Source organism: Heteronotia binoei, chromosome 5, assembly GCF_032191835.1.
Source record: "Heteronotia binoei isolate CCM8104 ecotype False Entrance Well chromosome 5, APGP_CSIRO_Hbin_v1, whole genome shotgun sequence".
NCBI lineage: Eukaryota > Metazoa > Chordata > Lepidosauria > Squamata > Gekkonidae > Heteronotia > Heteronotia binoei.
The window spans coordinates 171645623-171671793 of NC_083227.1; the positions used below are offsets into that span (position 1 = coordinate 171645623).

At 42.8% G+C, this 26171-nt stretch overlaps 1 protein-coding gene across 3 annotated transcripts in view; it reads right to left on the reverse strand.

Annotated features, from left to right (window-relative positions):
- Positions 1-26171, reverse strand: part of AKAP8 (A-kinase anchoring protein 8) — a 118990-nt gene that overhangs the window by 39945 nt on the left and 52874 nt on the right. For 2 of the 3 annotated variants that reach the window (XR_009555471.1, XM_060240727.1), the window contains exons 3-8: positions 19946-19978; positions 14334-14622; positions 13146-13653; positions 12442-12586; positions 4224-4268; positions 1495-1591 (exon numbers count right to left, since the gene is read on the reverse strand). Coding sequence is in view for 2 of the 3 variants with exons in the window: in XM_060240727.1 (XP_060096710.1) it covers positions 1495-1591; positions 4224-4268; positions 12442-12586; positions 13146-13653; positions 14334-14622; positions 19946-19978 (1117 nt within the window). In the remaining variant the exon portion in view is untranslated. Of the gene's footprint in view, positions 1-1494; positions 1592-4223; positions 4269-12441; positions 12587-13145; positions 13654-14333; positions 14623-19945; positions 19979-20245; positions 20416-26171 lie in introns of those variants that run through there. The other variant, XM_060240728.1, reaches the window with a different exon arrangement.

A 26171-nucleotide genomic window follows, 5' to 3' on the forward strand; every position in this document is an offset into this window, starting at 1 on the left:
GCACTCCAACGCCCAGCCCGCCGCGGCCTCCACCAGGGATGGTAAGGCGCCGGCCAGTGTGTTAGGCGGTCGGTACACCAGCCAGATCGCCAACCCCTCCCCAACATCCCACATCAGGCCAGCACATTCAATGCCCGGGATCTCCGGGGCCGGGAGAGCCCTAAAGGAGTAAGCCTCTCGTATGAGTAGTGCCACTCCTCCCCCCCCGCCCGCTAGTCCGGGACTGGTGAAAGACCAAGTATCCTGGGGGGGGTCATCTGGGAGAGAGCCACGGTCTCCCCATCTCGCACCCAGGTCTCGGTCACGCATGCCAGGTCCACATCCTGCTCCAGCAGGAATTCTCGAAGGACAGCGGTCTTATTGTTAATGGACCTGGCATTACATAACACCAGTGTCGGAGGCGAGTAAATTCGCCTGGTCCCACTACCTGTCACCATCGGGATGGGACGCAGGCTGGAAGGTGGTCGAGCACTATCATGTCTCGGCCTCCTTTGCTTATAAGTCTGCCTGTTCCCACCGTCATACCTTCCCCTCCCCAGGAGTACCGGAATCCCCAGACCAATCATCTTCTGATGGTGGACACCAGTTCGTCAACTGATGATGACAATACCTATGCCCTCTATGCCTTCTTGTTCCAACTAGTACGATGCCACAACCAGTACCCATGGGTTATTTAACTTAAATCCTTCACCCACCCCCTCTAACTCCTTAGCTAACACTAACCAATTAATACATCCTTTGGCTCCTTAAATTAAATCTTCCCCAACTACCACTATCACTAGATGCTATTGCTTTGATGTTAGATGTTAAATACCAATGATTTGAACTGCTTGCTATCAGTTCCAATACCTATCATGCTGGAGTAACTTTGGAGTATACAATAAATGCAACTTTGTTTCAAACAACAAGTCTGCTCATTTGGAAACTTCAATGAACCTTCGCTGACATGGGGCCCTGAAGCAACCCCTCATTTCCCAGTGGAGGACTTCATGTTTCTCTTCTGAAGTGGGTAAATGGGGAGGAGCCAAAGGAAATTATCACAAATTATGACAATTATAAGCCATCAATTCACTACCAATGTTCTATGCAATCACTATTTGTTTATATTTTAAAAAATAACCTACACTGCCTTTCCAATTTCATGGTCCAAAGCAGTTCACAATAACAACAGTTATCAATCAACATGTAAATTAACAGCTTTTTTTTTTACATCTGTGATGACACAGATGGATCAAATGTGAACACAAAGTAATTGCAAGACTTCATAATGGGTGAAAAATTCCTGAAATATACTATTATAAATTAGAACCAGTAATTAGTAATAAAATATAAAGCAGGACTAACTTAAATTTAAATGTCAGTGAATATGGCAAAGTGACAAGATATTCAAAAGGCTAGATGAAATGTCAAACACAATTTTATTTGCAAAAGAGGAACTGGGAGAAGTCCAAAATTATTTTATAGAAGCAAATGGCTTTTACATTATTTGCTTACCTGTCCATAGCACGGTCCCTCATTCGATCCCGGCGCTTCTGTTTCTCTTTTCTTTGTTTGGTCTCTTCATCATCATCATTGCAGCCATCAATAAATGCTATAGAGAGTCACATTTAAAGTAGCTCTTTAAGAACCAGCTTCTTACATTTGCTTTAGACTGTTTTGGGATACAAAATCTGATCTACTTATCCTTTGACTTGCTTTACTTAGGGCCAGTTACAGACCTCAAGTGTTAAAAAAAAGAACAAAAAAACTACTTGTCAGTGCTCCATGTGGCATGCCATTTTAAAATGCACACATATATAATCTGTCCACAGGTGTGGCTGCTATTTATGTTAGTACCAGTTTGCATGCTTGATCATTATACCCACAAGAGGAACACTGACAAAGGAACATCCTTTCCAGAAGCACCTGCCTTCATGTCAGAGTTGTAACATTTAAATCTGCCCTCAATGATGCTCTAAGCCAGTGTGGTAGAGTTGTCCAATTCTGCTAAGAGTGGAGTGGAGAATTAAGTCCCCCACTTAATTATGAAATTCACTAGACATCCTCAGCCTCAGACAAGCCAGTGTCTCTCACAGGCTTCATGAGAAGCTAAAAGCTCATTCTGACTGATTAGCAGCAAAGATAAGCTATATATAGGATTGTTATTTTAATTAGTAATATTTAGGTCTTATTGCATTGTGCCATTAAGCTTTTTTAGTTGGAAACTGTCTCAAAAGCAGGATAGAATTATTTAAAATTCACAATAAAACAACTGAATCCAGAATATAATAACACAAAATATTACAGAAAACCAAAGAGCAGAGTCAAGAACTTCTCATATAAAAAATTTGATTGCATTAGTAACTAAAAAATGTGATATAACCTAGATCAGGGGTGGCCAAACTGTGGCTCAGAAGCCACATGTGGCTCTTTCACATATATTGTGTGGCTCATGAAGCCCCCGCCACCCCATTCAGTGGCAGAACGCAGGCTTCATGTTCAGCTTTTGGCTTTGTCTGTTAAAGATGACTCCAGGTGGCAAGACATATGCTTGAGACACAAGAAAGGCATTGCCTTTTCAGAGTTTGCACTGGGGTCAAAGTGGAAAGCTCTCAGAAGTGAATTCCATGCTGCTATGACATTAAAATCTTGACTGCAAATAAAGTAGCAAGAATCAGAACATTCTATTGTGGATGCCATATTTAAAATATACAATTCTGTAAAATCTCAAAAATGGTATCAGCAAAAATTAGCAAATTTGAGCATTTTTAGACAAACAGCTTGAGCCTTTTTAGTGAAAAAAATAGGATAGTTAAAGGGAGGCAGTATGTGTGTGTGTGTGTGTATAAACACACACACACACAGTGAGGTGTAAAGAGCAGGGACACATTTAAAGGCCTACATGGCTTGGGACCACGGTATCTGAAATACCATGTTCTTTGATATGTTCCTGCATGGGAATTAAAATCAAAGCCTTCCTCACTGTCTCATCAATAAAACAAGTTTTTTTTTATGGGTACACAAGAGATGGCTTTTTCAGTGGCAGCCCCACAATTACGGAACAACCTCCCAAGGGAGGTGCCCCCAAACCCCATACTTTCAGTCTTTAGGAGACAGTTGAGGACTGTTTTATTTACAACTTTATTTGGTTACGTTTAACAGCAGCCCTGAGTAGTGATTTTAAATGTCGGTTTTATGTTTTGAATGTATTTTTATATTTATGTTGTAAGCTGCCTTGAGCTCCATAAGGCAGGCAATTCTGATTCTCACACGATTAGCACCTCTGTTTTGAGTGAATAGAAGGTTTCTAGTGCCAGATGCTTCAGCAGTTTATTCAATTCATGCTACATTTTCCATTAATACGCTGCCATTACAAAAAACCCCATGCAATTATATGTCAGAGATTTAATAAATAACACTTCAAGATGTCACATGGGCAAGGATCAACATTTAATCTAAAATACAACAACACAAATGGAAGGAAATATATTAGATACACTTGTTTAAAGGTGAACTTCACCCTACCTTTACAGCATTAAAACCTTCATAATGCTCCTTTAAAAAAAAGGATGGGGGAGGGGGATGGAGGAGAGAGAAGACACCATTAGTACTACATATTACTTCAAAATTTCATGCAAGCTATGTTGTGTTACAATATTATTAATCAGAATCTAATCTAATTTACTAATCCATATCTAAAGACAAAAACTGTAGCAGTATTTTCCTTTGAGAAATGTTGACATTGATTCAGACACAACCCAGATTGTTTTGACTCTTTAAAAAACAGCTACACAACAGTCTGTAGCCCTTAAAATGTAATTTTTTTCTATCTGAAATGAAAGCAGAAGCTCTTTTTGCAAACCTATGCAAGCTGTGACAACTTAAAGCCCCAAACCCCTTCAAATTTCAGGTACCAAAAAGTCGCCATGGAAACAGCAGGTGAGACTTTAAGGCCTTGCTCCTATCAGCTTTATGATGTATACAGGACATTCTGTCCAGTCAATACTGTGTTTATGTTAGGCTGGATTTTTGACATCGCAATCAAGTCCCTGGGATAAAACAGGAAGGAAAGGATTGAAGGATCCAGATGGTCCTGCATACATATAAGTGCATTATGGCTTCAATTAACATTATGCTGCATGTGTACAGACGGTGGGATACCAGTGAGCCTGTCACTTGCTTTATTCACTGTAATAGAGCCACTGAAATATCAAGAGACCAGGTTTGCACAAAGTTACTTACACCTTTATCTCCTTCATCTCCTGATCTGTCATCTCCTTCACCATCATCTGTCAAATATCAAAATATAATTCAACCGAAGTGGAAAAATACACCCTTTTAAAAAAATAATACAATAGCAGCTCTTTATGAGAATTGCTTAAACCAGAAAACTGGCTCTCAGGTTCAGGTAACAGAACTTTCTGACATATCTTCTCCTTTTTCATCTTGGTTTCTAATTCTTCTTTAATCTTAATTCAGGGATCCAAATTATTAATTTCTAGGAGAAACTGTCACAATATTGTAAAGTCCACAGCAATACTTCAGTGACAGAGGGGTTTAGTGACAGAGAGGTGGCAATTTCAGCCCCCAACACTGAATGAGTTGGAAGAAATCTTCATAGTGAGAAGAGCCAACATTATTTTAGGACAGTAAGAGGTAGAAAGAGAGCGCTATTTTAGAATGAAAGCAGTTTTAAAAATCACTTTCAGGTCAAGACACAGAGAGACACATTTTTGGAACGGATTTATAGAACTATAGAATATATAGACATAGGCTACATCCTAGGGAATGCTGTAGACATAGTTTATCTTGATTTCAATAAGGCTTTTGATAAGGTTCTACAAACTGTCCTTGTTGCCAAGTCGGTAAAATGTGGTTTGGATCCTGTTAGGTGGATCAGTAACTGGTTGACAGGTCGCACCCAAAGAGTGCTTGTGAATGGTTCCTCATCCTCTTGGAGAGGAGTGACAAGGATCTGTCCTGGGATCTGTTTTGTACAACATCTTTATAAATGATTTGGATAAAAGAATACAGGGAATGCTTATTAAATTTGCTGATGATACTAAATGGGAGGGGTTGCAAATACAGTAGTAGAAGACAGAAACAGGATACAGGATGACCTTGACAGGCTGGAAAACAAATAAAATGAATTTTAACAGGGATAAATGTAAAATTCTGCATTTAGGTAGGAAAAATCCAATGCATGGTTATAGGATGGGGGAGACTTGTCTTAACAGTAGTATGTGCGAAACGGATCTAGGGGTCTTAGTGGACCATACGCTGAACATTGTCAACAGTGTGATGTGGTGGCTAAAAAGGCAAATACAATTTTGGGCCGTATCAACAGAAGTCTAGTGTCCAGATCACATGAAGTGATGGTATGGCTTTACTCTGCTCTGGTAAGACCTCACCTGGAGTATTGTGTTCAGTTTTGGGCACCACATTTTAAGAAGGACAAGGACAAGCTGGAACAGGTCTAGAGGAGAGCGATGAAGAAGGTGAGGGATCTGGAGACCAAGTCCTATGAAGAAAGGTTGAAGGAGCTGGGCATGTTTAGCTTGGAGAGGAGGCGGCTGAGAAATGATATGATCACCATCTTCAAGTACTTGAAGGGCTGTCATCTAGAGGATGTTGTGGAATTCTGTTCTGTGGCCCCAGAAAGTAAGACCAGAACCAATGGAGTTAAATTAAATCAGAAGAGTTTCCAGCTCAACATTAGGAAGAACTTCCTGACCGTTAGAGCGATTCCTCAGTGGAACAGGCTTCCTCGGGAGGTGGTGGGCTCTCCTTCCTTGGAGGTTTTTAAACAGAGGCTAGATGGCCATCTGACAGCAATGAAGAGCCTGCGAATTTAGGGGGACGTATTTGAGTTTCCTGCAATGTGCAGGGGGTTGGACTAGATGACCCTGGAGGTCGCTTCCAACTCTATGATTCTATGATTCTATCCATAAGAAATATACTATAACCCATGTTCCCTCTAATCTGTGAAGTCTTGTGAGCAAAAGTCCTACTTTGTGAGCTACTGGCATAAAAGATGTGAGCTACTGCATAAATTAGTGTGCTCAGGGGGCATCCTTCCTGAGAAGTTGAGCTAAGACAAAAATGTGTGAACCAGAGGCTAAAAAACTGTGAGCTAGCTCACATGAACTCAGCTTAGAGGGAATACTGACTATAACTTATATAGACATATAGTGTAGTAATAAGGAAGGTTGTAGATGAGCCTGAGGAATAGCATAGCTGGATTAGGTTTATGGAATTATAGAGGACTAGAGATATATTTTATACTAGAGTTTAAGACACAAGGGATTCCAAGATATACAGATAGATATATACACGTATACATAAGGAGAACACACACATACATACATACACACACACACACACACATATAATACATATACTATATTCATGTTTTATTGTATAAGAGTGAATTTTAGATTTAATGGCAAAATGTGGTGATCTGTATTGATTCTTTTGAATTTAAAGAATTAATCCAGAGTGACAGAGGACTCCATCTTGTACTTCTAAGTCCTCTAAATTTGCAACTGGAGGAGAAACAAAGAGTCTGTAATTAGAGAAGAAACAAAGGGCCAATGCCAAGGATGTGATCGGGGTCAAGTTGACTCTTAGTCGAAAGAAGTCTTATCAAAAGACTCTTGATATGGGAAAAAGTCCCTAAGAAGTCTTCTCAAAAGACTCTTGATATAGGAAAAAGTCCCTAAGAATTACAGGAAATATTGATAATTAGGACTTTCCAGCCAAAGATAGTGAATTAGGGGGAGGGATTTGAGTTTCCAGCATTGTGCAGGAGGTTGGACTAGATGACCCTAGTGGTCCCTTCCAACTCTATGATTGGCTAGAATGGGTGGGCAGTGCTTAGTGCTGATTGGCTAGAATGGGCGGGCAGACACCCTAAAAATGTGTATAAAAATGGAGGAAAAAGCCAGTGAGGGTAGAAGGTTAGAGAATTTTGGGGAAACCTTGTCTCCTCTATCTCCTCCAACTGCTCTATTTGCTTATCAAAGATGACTACCCAAAGACCAGGAGAGGTGAGATATGTTGCTATACATATACAGAAGGCTTCGCTCTGCTAATATAATAGGTTAGACTTGGCCAGGGGTGGAATTCTAGCAAGATCTTCTTTGCATATTAGGCCACACACCCCTGATGTAGCCAATCCTCCAAGAGCTTACAAAAAAGAGCCGTGTAAGCTCTTAGAGGATTGGCTATATCATGGGGGTTTGGCCTAATATGCAAAGGAGCTGCTGCTAGAATTCCATCCCTGGACTTAGCTATAAAGACATCTATATAGCCATGTAAGCATGTAATCATGAAAAACCTGTGACCATGTATCCACTGCAACCTTTTTATTGCATTAAGGGTTCAGATTCATGTATTAGGTAATACTCATATAAATTGTCATATATCTCAGAACTTGGAGTCTGCTATTCTCTTTTCTCTGAGATTATTTCCCCAGAGTATTGAATCAACGATTCCCTCTTGCAATATAGGGATGCACCCGATATACTGTACATGTTAACACCATGTGTGGAGCCCTGATTGGGGCAGCCCAGACCCCCCCTCCCACCCCTAACTTGGCTTCCTTTACCTGGGAGGGGAGGGCATCCCCTCTTTGTATTGAGACTTGAGCCAAGTGTTTGCAGAGGAAGAAGTGAATGAGTTACCACCACACTGAGCCACTGACTGAGCTATAGAAGTGATCCCCAGAGAGGCTCTCCCCAAGGCAAATTATACTCCATGAGCTCAGCATAATGGGCAGAGCTGCAGAGTTTTATAGACAAAATCCTATCCCAGGGGTTCATTTGACCCTCCAGCTCCCCACATGCTGCTTCAGTGCTGTTCAGGAAAAAGAAAGATGGAGGCCTTAAGCTGTGTACTGACTACTGTGGCATAAATGCTGTGTCGATGTCTAATGCCTCCCCCTTGCCATTAATAAAATATCTATTAGAGCAGTGGCTCCCAACCTTTTTAGCACCAGGGATTGGTTTTGTGGAAGACAATTTTTCCGTGTTTGTGTGTGTGTGTGTGTGGGGGTAAGTGTTGGGTTTTTTGCAGCCCCAGACTGCCCCCGCACCTGCACCCCATCTTTGCTCCCCATGGGGGTCTTTAAATGGGAGGGCGACAATGGGGCTGTTTCTGCTGCCTCCCTGCTAGGTGGCCAGGTGGCAGAAGGCCAATCTGCCTCCCCCTTCCATTTAAAGCAGTGCTGCCCCTTCTGCCAGTCTTGGATCCAGGCAGATAAAAGAGGCAGTGTGGCAGCTTTGGAGCAAGGCTGCGCTGTCTCTTTTGTCTGCCCAGGTCCCAAGCGGGAGGGCAGGGGCGGCAGGGCTGCCTCACTCCGTGATCTGGTTGCTTGCGGGCCGCAGACTGGTACCAGTCTACAGCCCAGTGGTTGGGGGCCCCTGTGTTAGGGAACATAATCAAAGGGAAAATCTTCACTAAATTGGACTTGAGAGACGCTTACGATCGAGTCTGCATCAAGGAAGGAGACGAGTGGAAAACTGCCTTCAACACCCCCTCTGGGCCAGTTTTAATATCTAGTGATGCCATTTGGACTTTAGGGGGACCTGGGTTTTTTTAATTAACTTAGTTAATGAGGTGTTAATTAACTTAACTAATGAGGAGGCCTTTTTTTAGATGATGTGTTGATTTATTCTAATGACATGCAATCCCATGTAAAACTGGTGCGGGAAGTATTAACAACGTTGTACAAATTGTATGCTAAGTTGTCTATATGCAAGTTCCACAAAATGGAACTAGACTTTCTGGGTTACAGAGTGTCCAGAAAGGGATTAGGGATGGACCTGGCCAAGGTTTGGGATGTTTTGAACTGGGAACCCCATAAAACACAGAGGCAACTCCAGTCGTTCCTCGGTTTTGCGAATTTCTACGGGACCTTCATAAAAACTTTGCCCAAACAGTGCTGCCCCTGACTGATTTTTTTAAAACCAAGGGGAAGAGGCTGAGCGGGACAAGGCGAAGCACCAAGTTAAATTGGGGCCAGCTTGCCAGCGGGCATTTGAGGACCTTAAGACACTATTTACCTCGGAGCCTGTGCTACAGCATCTCAATGAGAATAAAAAGTTTGTGGTCCAAGTAGATGCCAGCAATGTGGCGATGGGAGGGGTGATAATGCAAGAAGGCCTGGGGGAAAACTAAACCCCTGTGCTTATGTCTCCAAAAATTCCGCAGGGCCTGTAAGACAGTCCTCTTCCGGCAGGCCTATGATATTAACTGACAATGTAAAATATCCTGGATGAAAAATGTATCTATAGGCCGCCGGTTTTTATTCTATCTTTTTTACTAAATTATGATTTAATGGTATTTTAATTGTTTAAACTGAAATTGTTTTAATTATTGTGCTGTAAGCCGCCCTGAGACACCTAGGTGAGAAGGGCGGGGTATAAATCTTAATATAAATAAATAAATATAAATAAAAGTTCACAGAGTCTGAGAGGAATTGGTCAGTGTGGGACAAAGAGGTGGCCACTGTAAAATGGCCTTAACTACCTGCTGTCACTGGCTAGAGGGTTTGCTGGTGCCTTTTGAAGTCTGTACTGATCACAACAACTTAGAGGCATTGTGAGCTCCTAGACACCTGGGGGCCAAGCACATCAGATGGGCTGATTTTTCCTGCAAAGATTAATTTCACACTTCAGCATTTACCATGCAAAACAAATTTCCTTGTGGATGCCCTGTCTCACCTCCCGCCAGAGGGAAGAGATAATTGAGAGCCCGAGGGAAGAGGTAATTGACAACATATTCACCCCTGCCCAGCTTGGGGGGGTGGGTGAAAACTCACAGCCAGGCAAAGAAAGTGAAAGGAGAACAGTCTAGCCTGTTAACATGGTTTTACCATGTCCTGTAAGCCGCCCTGAGCCTGCCTTGGCAGGGAGGGCGGCGTATAAATAAATTTATTATTATTATTTTTATTACTTGAGTAGAAAAAAATCAAGGAGGCTATACTGGAGCAACCAGCACAGGGCTACCCAGAGTTGCTGACATGGGGGAAAAATTACCACCTGTATAAAGGTGACAAATTGCATATCCCTGAGTCTTTGAGAGCTGAAATTTTGCAGCAGTGTCATGATAGCAAGCTGGCCGGCCACTTTTATTTATTTATTTATTTTATATCCTACCCTCTCTGCCGAAGCAGGCTCAGGGTGGCTCACAACATAAAACCACAAACAGTTAAAATCAATACATATGACAAATTACGCATTCAATTAAAACAGTCACACCATCAATAATTAAAACAATCAGAATAATTTGGTGCTAATCTCTTTGATGTTATGTTTCAGTTTTCAGTGGTGACGGTATTTCCTCGGTTTCCCTGCAACACAGGCTCAACGTCAGTTGAAAGCCAACTGGAAGAGAGTGGTCTTACAGGCCTTGCAGAACTTCCTCTGGTAACTGATTCCATCAGTGGGGGGCTGCAATCGAGAAGGCCCTTTCTCTAGTGGTCTTTAATTTGGCCTCCTTCAGCCCGGGGATTACTAACAGATTTTGAGATACAGATCAAAGTACCCTCTGGGGAACATGTGGGGAGAGATGGTCCCTAAGGTAAGCAGGTCCTAGGCCATACAACTTTGGGTTCCTTAAGTCTCTAAATCTTGCTTAGAGACAGTTTTGGTGGCCAGGCATGGGTAAGGACATTTCTCAGTATGTTTCCTTGTGTCCCACTTGTCTCACGGGAAAGAGCCAAGAAGAAAAATCCCCTGGGTTGCTTCAGCCCTTGAAAACACCCTCGAGACCATGGGCAACCATTTCTAGGGATTTTATAACTGACCTACCTACCAGTAAGAGAAAAACCGTTAATTGGGTAGGAGTGGATACATTTTCCAAACGGGTTCACTTTGTGCCTTGTGCAAAGTTACCTACTGCCAAGTAGCTGGCCAAGATGTTCATGCAACATGTTGTGAGACCTCATTCCTACCCAGATAAAGTAATTTCTACAGGGGTTCACAATTTATTGCCAAATTCTGGAATGAATTTTTAACATTAATGGACACAGAACAGGTTCTCAGTTCAGCTCATCACCCAGAAATGGATGGCCAGACCGAAAGAACTGATCAAATTTTGGAGCAATTTTTAAGATGCTACATAAACTACCAGCAGGATAACTGAGTGGACCTGTTACCTTTTGCAGAATATTGTTATAACTACAGCCTCCATAGTTCTATGGGGAACTCTCCCTTTAAAATAGTACATGGCTTTGAAGGCAAACCTTTACCCAGGGTGGGGGAAGTGCAGACAGCACCAGCTGAAGGTTTACAGGAATGGTGGATTAAACTGGCTTCCCAGTGGACTGAGGTCGAGGAACTGTTAAACAAGGCCAAAAAGGACTATTAAAAATTTGCAGACTGCAAGAGATTCTGACAGTAAGACATAAAAGAAGGGGACTCAGTGTATATTTCCATTAAACGCTTGCGAGGAACCCAACAATGTAAGAAATTAAGCTGGAAGTACCTGGGACCATTCCCAGTTAAGCACTTGATTAATAATGTGACAGCTGAACTAGACCTACCTAAAAACCTGAAAGCCATCTATCCCATTTTCCATATTAGCTGGCTCAAGAAGGACCTGGGCCCAGATAAATGGCATCCTGAAAAACCTATTCCACCATATGTTTTGGTGCATGACCAACCCCACCACGAGGTGCAGAAAATTCTGGACTCTAAGGTGCAACGTGGAATCTTGTTTTATCTTATTAAATAGAAGCATTTTGCATCTGGTCACAATGATGGGTGAAAGCGACTCGTGTCTCTGCCCCTGGATTAGCTCATGAGTTCCACTTGTGTTATGCTGATAACAGGTTGATTTTACGGAGGCGGCATGTCAGAATCCCTCTCAGGTTTCTGCCATTTATTATAGTTTCTGCTGTTGAATAATGATGTGTGCTGGCGTAACTGTATAACTATATGGGAAGCCCTGCCTGTCTTGAAGCATATGGGATTCCCTTTGTTTCTTCTCTTCATCCCTCCCCCTCCCTTTTGCCTCCCACTCCTTCCTCCTGCTTGTTTTATCATCTGACCATTTAGAGTCCTCTCATGTCTTGGAAGGATGGTGGTGACAAGAATCACATTCCTGTGTGAACTGTGAAAACCCGGAACCTCTCCTGTGTTGGTTCTCCCACCCCCCTTTTCTGTCATCCAGCCCTGTCCCTCACGATAACATCTTGCTTCTTTGAGATGTATTATGTTTTGTTAAATGTGGAAGTAGCATTATATTACTCTGACTAGAAGATGGAATGGTAAGGGTGGGTAGGGAATTCAGGTACTTTAGCATGCCTTGTTTTACATCGGCCATTCCTGCCGAATACCCTGAAGGGATTAGATCACTTGTAGCAAATCATGAATAAAGTTCCATCTAACATATAGAAGTCTGCATGAGTATTACTTACAAGTCTTACATATAGCAACGCAAAAATAAAATCCTTACAATTATCAGAGTCATCATCTTCACTATCTGTCTTTGCCTGTTTGTTTTTAAGTTCATCTCCACTTTGGAACTGTTTCCGCTTACGTAAGTTGCCTTCATTATCTGAATGCCCACCTGGACGACCACAGAAACCTCTCCTCTGGGGCTAGAAATACAAATTGAGCAAAATGTGACTCACCAAATTATCTGCAATTATCTGCAACAAACCCCTATGTGTTAAAAAGTTCAACCTATCGTTTTCTTCCACTAAATCTGCATAACCACCTCTCCTTTAGCATAGGCTATAACCCTGTCAACATGCCCCAAGTAACATACATTAGTCCGCTAATGAAATTATTTTCGTCCAATTTAAGCAAAACAAAGACATCTGAAATGGCTGGAGAACACGACCTTATAAATTACCTCTTCTCAATTATTGTAATGAAAGGTTTTAATCAGAGCTTTTTTTTTGTAGAAAAAGCCCGGCAGAAACTCATTTGCAAATTAGCCCCCCCCCCTCACACCAAGCCAGCCAGAACAGCATTCCTGTGCATTCCTGCTACCCCCCCCCCCCCGGTTTTAAGAATAATCTACGTAAGGGCTGTCAGAGGTCATCTTCTCTTTCCATTATTGCTTACTGAAACAACCTGAATGCATAAAAAGAGCAACAACTGAAACAGTTACAAATGTAACAACAGTTTCCAGTTGTAGCGTTCTGAACTTACTCTACTTCGTGATCTGCCATAGCTGTAGGGCATGTTCCCAGGAAACCTTCCCATGTCCTGCATTTCCATCATGCCATAATCATAATTGCTACAGGTGCCATAATTTCTGCAGTCTCCATAATCACCACAATCTCTGGACTCAGGGATAAGTGCTTGGGAGAAGAGAGATGGAAGCCTATTTGGTCCAGGTCCTTCCATATTCCTGCCACCCATAAAATTCATCTGATTCCACTGTGCAGACAGCCGTTCTGTACTTGATGGCATGAAGCGGTCACGATTGAAAGCGTTTAGATGCCTTTGACTTTGGGCTTGCCCTCTACCAAAGCTATAGTTGTTTCCTCTGTTGCGGGGCTGATCTCTGCGGTTACCAGCAACATCATAGTGGCTTCCAAAAGAATCATTTCTGCCAGATCCAACTTCACTATAATCATAGCTGGTTCTGTAAAGGTCATGGGCAGGCACTGAGGCTCTAGAGTCATAAGACTCAAAAGACTCAAATCTGAAAGAGCTGAATCACAAACAAAGGATCTTGTCAGTAGTTAATAGAAGCTTTGATAGCAAATCTGAAGAGACGCCGAGAGGGCCACAGTTACTATCCTGGAGGCTTCCTAGAATGGTTATTTGCTTCTCTATCAGGGAGGGGCCACGTAAAGAAAAACCAAAAGTCAGACCCAGCATTTCCAGTTTTAAAAGATCACACATAAAGGTTGGTCTCTGCTGGAAACCCTTGAGAGTTGTAGTTAATTAATACAGCAATGGACCAATGCTTTTAGTTATACAGGCTTTTTATGGAGTTCCCCACAATATCAAACAAGAATGAGAAATGTCTGGTTTAGACTGGACGGCAAAGAAAAGCACTGATACGAAAACCCTGCTTGAAGCATCTCACATGCCATTCATCAGTAGCAGTTTATTATAAGGTCTATGACCAGCACAGATCATGTGACCATAGTATTCATCAACAATAACAGGTGCTGATAAAAACTGTAGGCAACAGACATTCTCTGTAACAAGTTGTCCTGTCTTTTATGAAAGATAACTGAGAAAATAAATTCAAATTAACAAGGTGACTACATTTTGAGTTGTTCTGCACACGTTATGAAACTAATACTGCCCTATTGTGCTTCAAGAATTTGCGGAATATAATGACAAGAACTAATTTTTAAGATGAAGAGAAACTTCAGTCACCTTCCCTGATTTTCCATTCCTTCCCCAGTGCCACCTCTGCTTTCCTTTGACAGCATATCCAGGCGCTGGTTTATTTTTGCTATAATGGAGTCAGAGTTCTCAGTGCCCGCTGCTCCAGTACTGCAACTTGCAACTGGCATAGTGTTGCCAACATCAGCATTCATTGTCAAGTTGGTAGCTTTAGAGGTATCCCAGGTAGTGGCACTGACAGCAGTAGTACCATAGCTATATGTGGCAGCTGCAGAAGAGGTGTTTGTTTGGGCACTGTAATAGTCATAGCCCTCAAAGCCTGATAAAAAGGAAAAATACAAGTTGTGGATGCTTTCATGGCTATAAGAACAGTGGAGAGTTGTCATTGCAATATTAATCCATTCTGGTGATGCTGATGTAACCAGATGTAAGAGGCATAGATGTTACGTATTCTACATATTAAATAATCAATAATGGGTCAGGAGTATGTCTCCATAAAAGCAAACTTACCTGACCCTAAACACCTTAGAAGGTTGTACTGATTTATACCTAATTCCACATACCTAAATTTATACCTAACTCCACATTTGTACCTAACGGGACTGACGCTTCTGTTCTTCGAATGTTTAGTCCTAAAAGATCTAGAGAGCTTGGAAAGTTCCAAGAAAAAAACTAAATGTAATCTTACCCCTAATGAATGTACTATTATTAAGAATTTGGCTTCTGATAAATCAATCATCATTAAAGAGGCTGACAAAGGCAGGGCAATAGTGGTATCAAACCATTCTGATTGTTGCCAGGAGGTACAACAACAACTAGATGATACAACTTTGTATGTACCTATTTCCCTTGACCCTACTGAACATGGCCCTTTTTAGTCAGACTCTATTTCATTTTAGTAACTGGTTAATAATGGAATTTTTTTTGTCTTTTCAGGCAGAACCATTTTAGTAACCAGCTGCTAATGGAATTAATTTTCCTGTTTAGGCAAACTCACATGTCCCACTGGGGAAGAGTGTCGGAGGCATTCTGGACGTAAACTGCTTTCTTCCATTTTCAAACCCTTCTTTCTGTTTCTGAATCGCTGTGGCATGCTGTATGAAATACCCATATCACTTCCTGCGATGCCACTTTCTTTCCCCTTCCCTTTTCCTGCATGCACAATCTTCCTCAATTTTTTTTTTAATGTCCTATGTTGGTTGTTGTAGATTTTCTGGTCTGTATGGCTGTGGTCTTGACATGATACCTGACATTTCACCAGCAACTGTGACTGGCATCCTCAGAGGTATAACCCAGAAAACTGGAGTTCTCTCTGGGTCAAAGTGAGAAGATGGTAGGCAGGTAATTTATATCTACTCAGGAAAGTGGGGTAGGGCTGAGTCATTATCTTGTAGGAGTGCCCCAGGCTGTGACATGCTAATGACGGAGCTTTCCTGAGGAGGTTCTTTTGTATATAGATTGGCTATTGAAATTCTCATCTTATCTGTAGTGCTGTTGTGTTTTGTGTTTTTCAGGATTGAAAGCCATGCCCTAATCATGTTTAAACTGTCTTCCTTCCTATTGAAATTGTGTTTATGTTTAAGGATTTCAATGGTTTTCCTGTGCAATCTGACATGGTAATTGGATGTGTTGTCCAGCATTACAGTGCCTTGAAATAAGATACTGTGTCCTGTTTGAGTTAGGCTATGTTCAGCCACTGCTGATTTTTCAGGTTGGCCAAGTCTCTAGTGCCTTTCATGTTCTTTTATTCTTGTCTGGATGCTACGTTGTGTGATCCCAATGTAAACCTGTCCACAACTACAGGGTATGCAGTATACTCCTGCAAACATGAGAGGGTACATCACATACCCTGCAGATGTGGACAGGTTTCAGCAGCGGCTGAACATAGTTTTGTCAATAAAAGGCGGGGGGAGGCCCTTTTGAGGCCTATTTTGAACTTTGAAGTAGAACTACTGGGGCGAGTCCTGACTAGGGTTGCCAGCTCCAGGTTGGTGGGAAATTCCTGGAGATTTTGTGGTGCAGTCTAAGGAAACCAGAGTCTGGGGAGGAGACAAGCCTCAGCTGAAAATAATGCCATAGAGTCCATCTCCCAGAGCAGAGGGAGAAAGATCTGTTGTTTGGAGTTCAGTTGTCATACCAGGAGATCTTCAGGTTCCACCTATGCCTGGCTATTTGCTACTGTTCCCCAGCAGCCCCTGACAGCAAGTCTGACATAACAATTAGCACTTCAGAGTGGTGTCTGCCAGACTCAAGTTCTTGCTGTGGAAGCTGACTGGGTGATTTTGGACCACTCACAGACTTTCAGCCTAACCTACCTCACAGCCAGTGAGCTAGTTTGGTGTAGTGATAAAGTGCGTGGACTCTTATCTGGGAGAACCAGGTTTGATTCCCCACTCCTCCACTTGCACCTGCTGGAATGGACTTAGGTCAGCCATAGCTCTGGCAAAGGTTGTCCTTGAAAGGGCAGCTGCTGTGAGAGTCCTCTCAGCCCCAACCACCTCAAAGGGTTTTTTTGTGGGGGAGGAAGATAAAGGAGATTGTGAGCCGCTCTGAGACTCTTGAGTGGAGGGCAGAATATAAATCCAATGCCATCTTCTTCACAGGGTTCTTATGCAGATCAAAAGGGGGAGAGAAGAATGATGTAAGCTGTTTTGGTCATCACTGTAGAGAAAGATTGTCCTTTTCGTAGGTAGAGGCTGTAGGAAGGGGGGGGAGGAGAAGGAAAGCTGAAGTCAGAGGGGCAGATAAAGGTAGATTGATGGTTGACTTGGAAGGAGATAGGGTTGCCAACTCCAGGTTGGGAAAATCCTGGAGATCTGAGGGGTAGAGGCTGGAGAGGGTGGGGTTTGAGGAGGGGTGGGACCTCAGACAGGTACAATGCCATAGACTCCACCCTCCAAATCATCCATTTCCTCCTGGGGAACCACTGTTGCCAATCTCCAGGTGAGGGCTGGAGATCACTCAGAATTACAACTGGTCTCCACAAGGCAAAGATCTGGAGAAAATGGTGGGCTTTATATCATTACACCCTGCTAAGGTTGCTTCCCTCCTGTTTTGGTCCCCATTGTGGAGAAAGACTGCTTTTCCTATGTCATGAGCCCTGACGAGGAGGAGCTGGAAGGGTTAACAGACCTGGAAGAGTTGCCAGCCAGTTCCTCAGCTGAACAAACAGCAGCTGGCCCATCAATCACTCTCCAGGCACCAGTGTCAGCTGTTGACAATGAATCTCCTCCAAGCTCTCCTCCTCCCATCTCAAGAGTTCGAAGCAGGCTTCGGAAAGAATTTTCAGAGCAAAGACATGAGGCACGCCGATGCTTCAGATCTCTCAGCCCTGAGTTCTAGCAGAGTCACTGCCACCCAGGGAGCAGGCTGATTGAGACTCCCATGTAGCTCCCACCCAGGACCTGGTAACCTTATGGAAGCAACAAGTCTATTCTCTGGCTTGCATCCACGCTCCTTCCTGATTCCTGACATGCTTGATTTCCTTGGCATCCTGACCTTTTGGTTTTTGGACATTGACTTCTGATTCCAGTTTGTGATTCTGCATTGGTGACTTGGCTCCTGCCTAACTTCCTGGACTTTGACCTTGGACTGGCTTTGGACTCTGCCTGTCTGCATCCTGAGAACGTGACATTCTAGGTAGAGGTTGCAGGGAGTGAGGATGAGATAGAAAGCTGAAGTTACATCACTTCCCCTATAGAAAATGGCCACCTTGAAGGGCATACTCTGTGGTATATCATAACACAACCATGCCAGGCCAAAAAAACAGATCACGCCAGAAGCACAAGCTGATGCTAAAAGCTGAATATGATAGGAAAAAGTGGCAACAACACACTGCAAGACAAAAAAGAATGCTGAGTTTCAGTGTCTGCATGATTGTTGTCATGGCATTATGCCACAGCAAATTGATGCTGCATGTCCAAGCCCAGGACACTTGCCTCTTTCTAGAGCCTGTTGTATTTATTTCCACAACAAGCCGTATTCCTAGTCATATATAAGAGGTATATTGATGACATCATATTAAGTTATAACACTAATGTAGAGGTGTTTGTGGACTGGCTAAATACTATCCATTATTCTTTTAGGTCTAAATGTCAACATAGTGCTAAAACTATAGTCTTATTTTGGACAATATGGTCTTTAAAACATCTAGCATCACTTAGGCAGTAAAAATGTTTACAAAAACTACTGATAAAAATTCATATCTTCACTTTAGGTTGTTCCATCCTGTTCATCTGCAATATGATTTACCATATGGGCAATTTCTAAGAATAAAAAGGAACTATACTTATCATACTGATTTTGAACAAGAAAGTAATAGACTAGGTACTCAATTTGAAAATTGTGGTTACACCCATAATATTGTTGAAAAAGTCAAACAATGTGCCGACCTGACAGATCATAATATCTTATTTCATGAGAAACAGCGGTCCCTTAAGAACAGTATCACTTCTGCCTTTAATTTTACCCCATTAGCTAAGTTTGCTAAGGTTACCATCTTAAAAGGTTGGCACATTGTTAAAGACATCCCTAGATGTGAGCAACAGCCATTTGAAGGTTTTAGGAAAACTAAGAGTCTAAGAAATTATTTAATTAAATCAGAGATGATGTCCAATCCACATAACAGTATTTCCATAAAAGGCAGTCAGAAGTGTGGGGTGTCTTCAGTATGTTCTCAAAGTATGGTAAACTAGCAAGTTGATTCTCCTAACATTTTAATTTTGAGGATTTTTCTTTTTTTTTTTTCAAACTGCACAACCAAATGTGTTATTTACTTAGTAAAATGTACAGATCAACTTTTATATATAGGATCTAGTACATGTACAGTACAAACAAGAATTACTGAACACAAGTCCCAAATAAGTTCCAAGCTCCATTGGTGCCATATTTTCTGGAGCAAAATCCTGAGGACTCTGAATTTTAAGTTTTAGATAAATATGAATCACATTGTTATAACAAATGTGATATCCAAAGGGTGCTCTTAAAAAAAGACACTTTTTGGATATATAGACTTAAAATATGCACCATAAGGACTGAACCAATCTTGGAATGTTCCTGTTTTTAATAAATATAGTGGTGTTCCTTTAAGACATCCATGGATTATACTGTGCAGCTGTTCTGCATGTAGTTCTGTTGCTTTATAAATCTATCTGGTTACAGATTAATTGGAAAGGCTTTAAGAATTGTTGATTGGTGCCTTGCTTAGTCATGATGTCATGAGCCTTATATAAAGGCCTTGGTAAGTGTTTAGACTTCTGTTATTGATACACTTTTTGATCAAATATATTAATGTAATAACTGTCATAAATCACATAATATAGTATTTATTTGCATTAGACTATTAGAAATTATTAATAACAAATATTAACATCAATTTTATTTATTAATTTATAATTAGCATTGTGCATCACAGTATTTGTTATAACTTCACCTTTGAAGGATGGCAGGATATACAAACAACAAACTACATCAACAATATCATTTGGTTATATTGAATAGTATATAAAATACCTACTAACACCTCCTTATACCCCCACCGATTATTTTCATCAGTTCCAAAAGATGCGGCAAAACATTCAACAGGGCAGTTTTAGTGAAAAGCAAGTCCACCGAGGCAACAAGCACCCTTGAAAACAACATACCTTGCCAACTTGCTGGATTTGTAGCATATGCACCTTGATGGGATAAAAAGACAAAAGTTGTTTACTACATTAAATGCATCAATCAAGGCAATATTATCGTGTTGTATCAGAAGAAATCATTATTCCTCCTGATGTTAGCAAATTATATAATTTGTACCCACAATAGCAAACATTCAAACAAATTACAGCATGAATATAATTTAAGTCTTGCCCCAGCAACACAATAAAGTATGAACAATATATTAAGGCTTCAAATGCAACTGCCAAGAAATAAAGCTGAACAAAACATTAGTCACTTACTGTGATACTTCTTTCTTTGTGGAACTAGAGGGAATAAATCTGATAGCTATGGGACTTTCCCATCATGCTTTGAGGCAGGAAATAAGGTGCAATCCCTCAGCTCCTCCTCTCTTTGTAGCTGTTCCTACTCACTTCTGAGACTTCCAAGGCTCCAAGGAAACTTACTATTATACATTTAAATAAAAGAGGAACATACTGCAACACCGATGGCACAGGTCACAAACATTACAAAGGAGAAAACAATAAAGAAGGCAGTACACTGAAATACAGTGACAGAGCCAAGTGGAAAGTAGGCATTAGCTCCCCATGTTAATTCAGGGTAGGACAAAATTATGCTGTCTGGAGGGTGGCAGCTCCACCCCCACACTTATTCCAGTGGGGAGGGCTGCTGGGACAGGTGGTGGTTGCTCTGGCAATGGCCATGACTGCCCAGGCACCACTAGCTAGGAGAGAAGTTGCACCCAGAAACATTCTTAAACAGAGAGAGAAGGCACCACAAAATTGCAAACAAAACACAACCTCAAGGTTATGATGACAAGATTACTAATATTTGCAACAGTATTACCATACATAAAGAGAACAAGTCCCTTGATAATAAAGTATCAAAATCTTGAATCCAAACAGGCTTGATAACAGTTCCAGGAGAAGACTGCAGATTTATACCCCACCCTTCTCTCTGAATCAGAGACTCAGAGCGGCTTACAATCTCCTATATCTTCTCCCCCCACAAGTCACCCTGTAGGTAGGTGGGGCTGAGAGGGTTCTCACAGCAGCTGCCCTTTCTTTTTTTAAATTTTTTTATTAATTATTAAAAACACAATTCTACAAACATCAACAATAACAATATCTATAACACAAGTCATCCTGTTTTGCATATGATATACAGAATAAATATCTAGTAAAAAGCAAAATCTAAGTATTTATCCGGTAATTTACAAAATGCACTTGATCAGATTGTACATAGGCAAAAAAATGAAACCATTTCTCTATAAACATATTCTTCTCGCTTCCTTTATCAAATGCTTCTGAATTTTGTATGGTACCAGCTATTTTATCCAGCACTATTAGGTCCCAAATTTTAAGAAACAATTTACGTTTAGAAGGTAGACCTGAAGCTTTCCACTGATGAACTATTAATAATTTCGCCGCTAAAATAAGCATAGATGCCAATTCTTTCTTATGTTTTGGTATTTCCGAATTATTCCATAGGTTAAGCAATATTGATTCAGGGGAGAAGGGCACCTTATGATTTATAATACATTCAATCGTGGGTAAGATTTTCTTCCAGAATTCCAAAACAACAGGACATTCCCACCAACAGTAGATAAATGAGACAATATGGCCACACCCTCTCCAGCAGTTAGCATCTTTGGATAATGACTATAGAGTTTTAATTAAGAAGCCAATTGGAATTATAAAGTATTACTGTTAGCTGGTGAATTGGATCGCTTGGGTGGGGGTAGATTAAATAACTATTAGATTAAGTAACTATCAGATATTAGTGGGTATTTATTGATAGGCCAATCGGAGGTGGGAGGGCTGAGAAGAGACAAATCCAAACATCTGTCAGTGGAAGGGTTGGTGGCACCAGTGAGAGATGATTGGCCTGGGGATTCCGGTACTCCTGGGGAGGGGAAGGTATGACGGTGGGAACAGGCAGAAATGGAAGGGAAGGAGATCGAGACAAGACAGTGCTCGACCACCTTCCAGCCTGCGTCCCATCCCGATGGTGACAGGTAGTGGGGCAAGGCGAAATTACTCGCCTCCGTCACTGGTGTTATGTAATGCCAGGTCCATTAATAATAAGACCTCCATCCTCCGGGAATTCCTGCTTGAGCAGGATATGGACCTGGCATGCGTGACCGAGACCTGGGTCCGCGATGGGGAGACCGTAGCTCTCTCCCAGATGGCGCCCCCGGGATACTCGGTCTTTCACCAGTCGCGGACTAGCGGGCGGGGGGGAGGGGTGGCCCTGTTCATTCGAGAGGCTTACTCCTTCCGGGCCCTCCCGGCTCCGGAGATCAAGGGCATTGAATGTGCCGGCCTGGCGTGGGATGTCGGGGAGGGGTTGGCGATCTGGCTGGTGTACCGACCGCCTAACGCACCGGCCAGCGCCTTACTATCACTGATGGAGGCCGCAGCAGGATGGGCATTGGAGCACCCGAGGCTTTTGATCCTGGGTGACTTCAATGTTCATGCCGATGACGTGACCTCCAATCAGGCGATGGACCTAGTGTCTTCCATGGCGACACTGGGACTCTCCCAAGTAGTTACGACACCCACTCACCAGGCCGGTCACATGTTAGACCTGATCTTCGCGTCGGGAGTTTTAGTGAACGATCTTGCTTCCATAGCAGTGCCATGGTCGGATCACTATGCCCTCAAGGCTCGTGTGGACGTCCCACCCCAACCCCGTTTGGGCGGCGAGCTTATTTTAGCTCGCCCGCGGAGCCTGATGGACCCGGAACGTTTCCTGACGGCTCTGCGGGATCCCTGGCCCCCTGGCGATTCCCTCGATGACCTGGTGGAGTCTTGGAATAATAGGCTCACCGGGGCCATCGATGAGATCGCGCCTAGGCGTCCTCTGCGCCCTCGTTCAAGGCCGACACCCTGGTATAACCAGGGGTTGCGGCGGTTGAAACGAGGACTCAGACGACTAGAGAGGCAATGGCGGCGTACCCGAGATGAAGCGACTCGAACATCTTATAGAGAGGTTATGAAGTCCTATGAGATGGCAGTCAAGGCCGCAAAGAAAACTTACTTTGCGGCAGAGATTGCGTCCGCAATTTCGCGCCCGGCACAACTGTTCAATACAATTCGGACCCTTACAACGCTGCCACAGGGCAGACCAAATTTTAATGAATTGGAAATTGGCTGTGAGGCTTTTGCGGATTTTTTTGCGGATAAAATCGCATCGCTCCGTTCCGACTTCCCTGTCACATTAGATACAGCTAGTGAACCTGAGGCTCCGTGCCTGTCTTCGGATTGTGTCCTGGACGGCTTCGGCGCGCTCAGCCTGGAAGAAGTTGACAGGATCCTCCTATCTGCACGCCCAACAACTTGTAAATTGGACCCATGCCCCTCCTGGCTTATTAAGACCTGCCAGAGGGAGCTAAGATATCCTATACGGGATATCATAAATAGATCCCTATTGGAGGGACATTTTCCATCAGCGCTCAAAGAGGCGGTGGTCCGTCCCCTCTTGAAGAAAACAACGTTAGATCCGACCGAATTGGCACACTATCGGCCGGTATCGAATTTGCCCTTTTTGGGCAAACTTATAGAGAGGGCAGCGGCGTTGCAGCTACAGAGCTTCCTGGAGGATGCTTCTGTCCTTGACCCCTACCAGTCTGGTTTCCGCCCGGGCCACGGGACGGAGACGGTGCTGGTCGCCCTGGTAGATGACCTTCGGCGACATCTGGATCAAGGCGGCTCGGCGGTGCTGATGTTGCTGGACCTATCGGCAGCGTTCGATATGGTCGACCATCGGCTTCTGGCGTGCCGCCTTGCCGATGCAGGGATTCAGGGGTTGGCCTTGCAATGGCTTTCCTCTTTCCTTGACGGTCGGGGACAAAGGGTGGCGATTGGGGAGGAACTGTCCCGGAGACACACGCTTGAGTGTGGGGTGCCTCAGGGAGCGGTGCTTTCCCCGATGTTATTTAACATCTATATGCGCCCCCTTGCCCAGATGGCCCGAGGGTATGGGCTGGGTTGCCATCAATATGCTGATGATACCCAGCTCTATCTGCTTATGGACGGCCGGCCCGCCTGCGCCCCAGAAAATCTGGACCGGGCGTTACAGGCAGTGGCTAGGTGGCTTAGGCTGAGTGGGCTGAAGCTGAACCCGGTGAAGACAGAGGTCCTTTGCTTGGGTCGCTGCAGCCCGGGAAGGGAACTCCCCCTGCCAGTTTTTGACGGCGCTCCATTAACAGCGTCGGGCAGGGTTAAGAGCCTGGGGGTGCTGTTGGAGCCTTCATTGACGATGGAGGCTCAGATAGCAGCCACTGCCAAGTCCGCTTTTTTTCATCTTAGGCGGGCGAGGCAGTTGGCCCCCTTCCTGGAACGTGACGACCTGGCAACAGTGATTCATGCTACGGTCACCTCGAGGCTGGACTACTGTAATGCCCTCTACATGGGGCTACCCTTGTGCTGGACCCGGAAACTGCAGTTAGTGCAGAACGCTGCTGCCCGGCTGTTATTAGGGCTCCCAAGATGGGAGCACATTCGGCCGGGGCTCCAGGGTCTGCACTGGCTGCCAGTAATATTCCGAGTCCGGTACAAGGTGTTGGTCATTACCTTTAAAGCCCTATATGGCCTAGGACCTGCCTACCTTAGGGACCGTCTCTCCCCACACGTTCCCCAGAGAGTACTACGCTCAGGTTCACAAAACCTGTTGGTAGTCCCCGGGCCAAAGGAGGCCCGTCTAAAATCCACCAGGGATCGGGCCTACTCAATAACGGCACCTTATTGGTGGAACCAGCTGCCGGAAGAGGTGCGGGCCCTGCGGGATCTAGGGCAATTCCGCAGGGCCTGTAAGACAGTCCTCTTCCGGCAGGCCTATGACATTAACTGACAATGTAAAATATCTTGGATGGAACAAAATGTATCTATAGGCCGCCGGTTTTACTCTATCTTGTTTTTACTAATGTATGGTTTAATTGAATTTTAAATGTTTAAACTGAAGTTGTTTTAATTATTATGTTGTAAGCCGCCCTGAGACACTTAGGTGAGAAGGGCGGGGTATAAATCTTAATATAAATAAATAAAATAAAATAAATAAATCTTTTAGAATAAAAAATCTGCAGTGGTGTCAAGTACCATCTAGAGTAAATCTTAAAATTTTGTAGCCGCAAATTCAATATAGGGGTGTGGTATAAAGATGATGACCAGATGTTTGACCAATTTTCTATTGTAATTTTAGTCCCACAATCCTTATCCCAAGCTTTTACTATTGAGCTTTCAATATTTATTTTAAAGTTACTTAGTTCTTTATAGATAATCGCAGTTTTTCCTTTGAGCTTAGGTTCCGGGTCCGTCATGGCTTCTTCAAAGGTTTTTAAAGGTCTATTCAACTGAGACAAAATATTTGGGTTGTGTAATAAATGCTGCACCTGATTGTATTGCATCCAGTTGGCCTTAAAATGGAATTTTCTTTCTAAATTTTTAACCGATCTCATTAAGTTATTTGTAATTAAATGTTTGAATCTAAAAATACCTGCCTCTCTCCAGTTCTTAAAGCTTGCTTTTTCCTTTGTAGCTGGAAACCAATCTTGCCCCAAAAAAACTGTTGCTGGGGAGGGATGAGGCGCTAGTATATTCCTATATTTGTCCCAAACATTCAGAGTTAACTTCAAAAATGGGTTCAATTGAGTACTTGAACTACGTGAGCTAGGCCTATTCTAAATTGTTTTGTATATTAAGTTTGGTTCTATAAAGGATTGTTCTATATGAACCCAGTCTTTTTCTGGGTGTGGAGTCGTGTATAACAAAACATGTTTTAATTGAGCCGCCAAATAATATTTTTCCAGATCTGGAAGCGTCATTCCGCCTTGAGTTAAAGGTTTCACTAAGGTCGAATAGGCTATCCTATGCTTTTCCCCTGCCCATAAAAAATTTAGAAACAGCGATTTCCATTTTTTAAAAAATCTTAGGTTTAATAACTATGGGGAGGTTTTGAAATAAAAATAAAAATTTTGGTTTAGTTGCTCTATTTTTTCTAATAAACTTAATGAAAGTTTCTCACAGTCTTTGAAAGTCGTTGTTATAGATTTCAATAGGGGGTCAAAGTTTTCTCTAAATAAATTCTGTAGATCCAAAGGTATTAAAATTCCTAAATGTCTAAAGTGGGATTTGACCCATTTGAAATTAAATTCGTTTTTTTAACTTAGACTCCAGATCAGGACCCAACCAAATAGGGTATATTTCT